At 39.8% G+C, this 5,080-nt stretch overlaps 1 protein-coding gene across 2 annotated transcripts in view; it reads left to right on the top strand.

Annotated features, from left to right (window-relative positions):
- Window positions 1-3,129: 3,129 nt before the first annotated feature.
- LOC118324461 (paired box protein Pax-7-like) overlaps window positions 3,130-5,080 on the top strand; it is a 2,834-nt gene continuing 883 nt past the window's right edge. The window contains exons 1-2 of one of the 2 annotated variants that reach the window (XM_035656817.1): window positions 3,130-3,586; window positions 4,810-5,045. In XM_035656817.1, the coding sequence (XP_035512710.1) occupies window positions 3,502-3,586; window positions 4,810-5,045 (321 nt within the window). In that variant the 5' untranslated portion in view covers window positions 3,130-3,501. The remainder of the gene's footprint in view (window positions 3,587-4,809; window positions 5,046-5,080) is intronic. The other variant, XM_035656818.1, reaches the window with a different exon arrangement.

Below are 5,080 nucleotides of genomic sequence, written 5' to 3'. Positions count from 1 at the left end.
AACCACAGTAGAACACTAAGCTGCTGAATAAACGCCAGTGCACTCCACTTTACTGAATGAAACAGTACGTTGTAACATAGGGCGGCGATCCGTCCAAGTGGGGAATGCCGTCAAAGTCGGCCAACCACTCGATGATCGCCGATTACCACCGGCATTCTCAACAGTGGTATCTAATTTTAACTATAACTCCTACAAGAATTATGATCATATTCACGACCTTCATATTACCGATCACGTAGCAATCTACACACATTGGTGATGCATAAGTCATACATCTTACTAGGTGCGTCAAAAACTGTGCGCGGTTGTGGGCGTGGCGGACTGAACCTCCAATTATCGCACTGAAAGAGTCTATACATGGACAAGCCATCAAGTCTTTGCAGTGTATTGAAACGCGTGCACAGTGAGGCGGATCTCCTCCAGGCTTCTATCAAATGAGGGACTGGGGTGTGGGTGACCGAGTGACGTGAAAATTTTATGTTGTGATCCGCACGTGTTACGACGGCACGTGACGCGGCCCGAGTTGCGTGGAGTGTGAGGTCCCGCCCAATGCTGCTTGCAGCTTTAATTTTCATTTGCTCTTTAAAATATTGTAAGTTTTTGTTAAATATTATATTACACTTTACATAAAGCCTGTTTCTTCTCTTGTAACTCCACCAATCAGAGGTTGAACCAATGAGCAGGGTTGAGAGGGTTACATACTAAAAATGTAATCTGATACAATCATAAACTATCTGTTAAAAAATGTACTCAGTGACCTAATCAAAATGTCACAATATTTAAGCAGCGTAATTTGATTACTTTACTATGGTTACTTTAGGATTACCTCAACACCAAATATGCAAATAAAGACAAGAGAAAAGACATATTAACAACAAGAATCTATGTAAGTGTATTCTGTAAGACAACAGAACAATGTAACCTTAGAAAAGAAAATGGAAACAATGTGTCCTCTGCTCAGTGTAATTTAAAGAAAAACTGGTGTATTTTAAAATTATAATCCTGCTAAAAATTCCCATTTATATTAAAAGTAAGTTTCATAGGTTATTAGAAGGTAATTTAGTAAGTCAGCCAAAATAAAAGCGTATTAACAGACCTATTAGATTGCACTGTGTTTACTTTTGGTACATTGCATTATTGTAAGGTGTTTTTGCTTGTTTCCAGCTGTAGAAGGCACATTTCAGCAGCTGCAGTCTCCACAAACTCTGATCAATATCCTGCAGCTGTTTATTGCACAGTTATTGCACTGTATTGACAGGTAAGGATATTTGTGTGTCTACTCTGGTAGACTCTAGTGTAATGTGCTGGTGAGGAGGCTGTAATGTGATGTAGAGGTTCAGTGTGACCCTATTGTATCTGTGTTGTGCTGGCCAGGGGTGGATCTAGAGGATGGCACTGCATAGAAATGCCTGGCCACCCCAGTTTGCTGTCAAATGCTGCCAGATTTAACACACTCCATTTAGGTGAATTTTTATAATATGTGTATGGCATAATATGTGACAACAGATGTTTCATCAGAGGAGACGGCGTAAACAATGCAGATCAAAGTGTTTGTTGCTGTTAAGAGGCTCCAGTCTGCAGTGTGGTTAATATAGTTTACTGATAAACGGTAGAGTGGCATATTTAACTGCATGATCAAAGAATGTTTTTATATCATGTCAACACTTCTCATCATGTCAACACTTCTGCCCATATTCACGCACTTGTGGTGTGTATGCTCGATCAGAGAACGACTATGCTCACGGCCCTTAAATCGGGTTCTGGCAACTTGGGTCATGTCAAACAAACTCGGTGCATGATGATCATTCATAATTAAAATTTGAGGGCCGGCATCGTAACTTAAACACACAAGGCCCCTGCAGCTAACCGTGAGGGGGGACCCTTACAGAGCGGGAGAATTTTACCATGTTTCATGTAGTGTGGGGTGCATCTATTTGTTTTATTTTTACACCAGTATTGGTTAAATATCAGGATTTGCACCCATATGTAATTGAACTGTAAAATCTGATAAGTTAGTTCAACTCAAACGGTTTGGGAAAACTGATTGCTTAAAAGGGTTTAAATTAATGAAGTACAAGTAACCAATTTATTGTTAAGGGTAAGGTAAATTCAGTTAGTTGTACTTAAAACTATTAAGTATAATACACACATTTCTCCCAACTAATTTACAATGTGTTCAAAGAATTTATCTGAATAAAGTGAGACTTTGCATCTTCTTTATAGAAATGTTACCACTTAACTTGAATTTACTCAGTTTTCTTCCACTTAAGGAAATGTATTACATTACCTTGCAAAACAGATGATGTACAATAAAAAAACTATTTACAGTAAATCGATTTTTTAAAATTTTAACCAATTCATTTTGGGGCTTACATTTTTGCAACAATATAAAGTCAACTTAAAGAAAATTTGTCAATGAGACAAACTGGAATTAGAATCCTTTGACTTTAAAAATGTATGTTCACTCAAAACAGTCAACTTTAATAGTTAATTTTTGATTTGGGTTTTATTCATAAGAATAAGTTACTATTTTTTTAAGGATTAGGTTGTGTTAGCAACAGTGTTTTTATAAATAATAACATTTTATTTCTTTTTTTATTTTTATCATAGTAAGGGGTATACTTTACGGCTTAGTAAGGGGCTGTGCAAATGACACGAGTTTCCTGGGAGAAAAACACAAAAAACCTGGGGAAAACAGTTGTTGGTAGTTATGTCTTAAATTCAATGAAAAAAAAGGCATTTCGAAAAATGTCAGAAAGTTTGTAAATCAAACGATGTATTGATTTCTAATGCCACCGTAAGATATTTCTATTGCTTTACTAATGTGTCACAATAATGTTTTTGATATATTCATTTAGGCTTTTCCAAGCAAATAATTTATATATGTGATTGTTTGGGATTAAATCAGCATATATTTCTGCCACCCCTTTAAGTCTCCATGCCACCCTCTAGACACCCCATGAATATTTAGATCCGCCCCTGCTGCTGGCAGTATGTGTTAGGGTGTGTGTGTGTGTCTTTATCCCTTTCCTCCGATTGGCTGCTGAAACTTGTTGGAGCTTTTCCCTCTCAAATAAGGGAAAGCACCAAGAACCTATCCGCGCTCGCGACCCGTCCCCCTTTCTGGAGCCCGCCGGGTCCAGACTTGCCCGAGAGACCGTCTCAGTCCCACTAGTCCTATAGAGCGGTTAAATAAGCTCCTGTCACAGAGACAGAGCACTTGTATGTGGTGAACACATGAGCAGCGGAAGGAGTCTTTGCCTTTCCTCACAGCTGCAGTTTGCCAACGAATATCTCGTGAACCTGCGCGAGCCCTGCTAGCCCGGCTGTTTTGGGGGTTTCACTGATCCTCACCCCCTCTTCCTGCTGCGCCACACTCTGGACCTGTTCCCTTCTAAACATCTGTGACCAACAAGTCTACACTTGAACTGGACTTCTAGAAACTTGTCCATCTTTTTATTTTATTTTATTTTTTGTCTATTTTTTTTTTTTAATGGTACAATGTCGTCTCTGCCAGGAACGGTACCGCGGATGATGCGCCCGGCTCCAGGACAGAACTACCCCCGCACAGGGTTCCCTCTGGAAGGTATGCGGCTCCACAGCAGGCTCCTGGGCCTTTTACTCTAGCAGACAGGAGACTGAAAACTTTTTCACAGCAGCCATTTTGACATGAAATAGTAGGGTAATCACAGCAGGCGTTACCAATGATACTAATGAAGGTTCCGTTCCATTCAGGTCAAACAGAGTCAGGGTGCTGCTGGCTCACTGGAAAGGCTCTGCATACTACACTAAATGGAACGGAACCTTCATTAGTATCATTGGTAACACCTGCTGTGTTTACCCTACTATTTTATGGCAAAATGGCTGCTGTGAAAACAGGTCTTTCTGATAAATAAAAATATGCTAGGCTAAACGAAAGACTTTAACGTGACAGTAGCCATGGCCTTCACTGTACATTAAGTTTTCCCACTAAAAACAACTTTTTCCACATTTTGAAAAAAGGTCTTTGTTTGCCTTCTAAAATTGTAATAATATGTTAAAACCTAATATTAGCTCACTAGGCTAAACATTTAAGGCCCCAGGCTTATGTGCACTGTATTAATAATCATTAATTATGGGTAAATATCACATTTAATGTGGCCCTCAAGTTGTTTTCGAAACAAATTACAAAAACATTTTTTTCTTCTTTTTCTGCATCGAATTGCCTCTGTTGCAAAATCTGCATATGAATGCAAATAAAAAAATATGAGCTTCTGAAGATAAGATTGTATATATATATATATATATATATATATATATATAGTATGTGGCCTGCTTATTTTTATATTTTTGTATATTTTATCAGTGTCTATTATTGGTATAGTGTTGGTTTGTAGAATGCAACCAAGGATACTGTAACATACGGAATTGTTTTCTAAATAAAGTAAAAAACATATATTAATAATCATCCAGTTGCCAACAGATTTTAAAATGATTGTAAATCCCAACATAACCCAGACAGAGTTTATAAGCTATATAAATATGTGGGATTTCTTCAAGTGTCCTGCGTCTGGAAATGTAAATCAAATATAAAGCATGCAGAAGCAGAGGATTAGGCCCACATTTGGACGGCGTGATGGTGAATAATGAAGACGGACAGAAGGAGCTCTTTACCTCCTCTACAGGGCCGGGTGGGACTGTGGAGTGCCGTTCATTTGGTTTACGAGCCCTAGAATAATCTGTTCGGGCCTACATTTAGACGATATGCAGAGAAAACAACATGCATTTTCCTCTAACTGTCTCTAAGGAAGCTGAGTGTGTCCTCCACAGTGTCCACTCCTCTGGGCCAAGGACGGGTTAACCAGCTCGGGGGGGTCTTCATTAACGGCCGACCGCTCCCCAACCACATCCGACACAAAATAGTGGAGATGGCCCACCACGGGATCCGGCCCTGCGTCATCTCCCGGCAGCTGCGCGTCTCCCACGGCTGCGTGTCCAAGATCCTCTGCCGCTACCAGGAGACCGGCTCCATCCGACCCGGAGCCATAGGAGGTAGCAAGCCCAGGGTGAGAGCCGGCCGTAATACTACTACTACTACTAC

The sequence above is a fragment of the Morone saxatilis genome, unplaced genomic scaffold (assembly GCF_004916995.1).
Source record: "Morone saxatilis isolate NCDOM2014 unplaced genomic scaffold, NCSU_SB_2.0 Contig15, whole genome shotgun sequence".
NCBI lineage: Eukaryota > Metazoa > Chordata > Actinopteri > Moronidae > Morone > Morone saxatilis.
The sequence above is the reverse complement of the archived record's forward strand: the minus strand, read 5'-3'. Positions and strand labels throughout refer to the sequence as shown.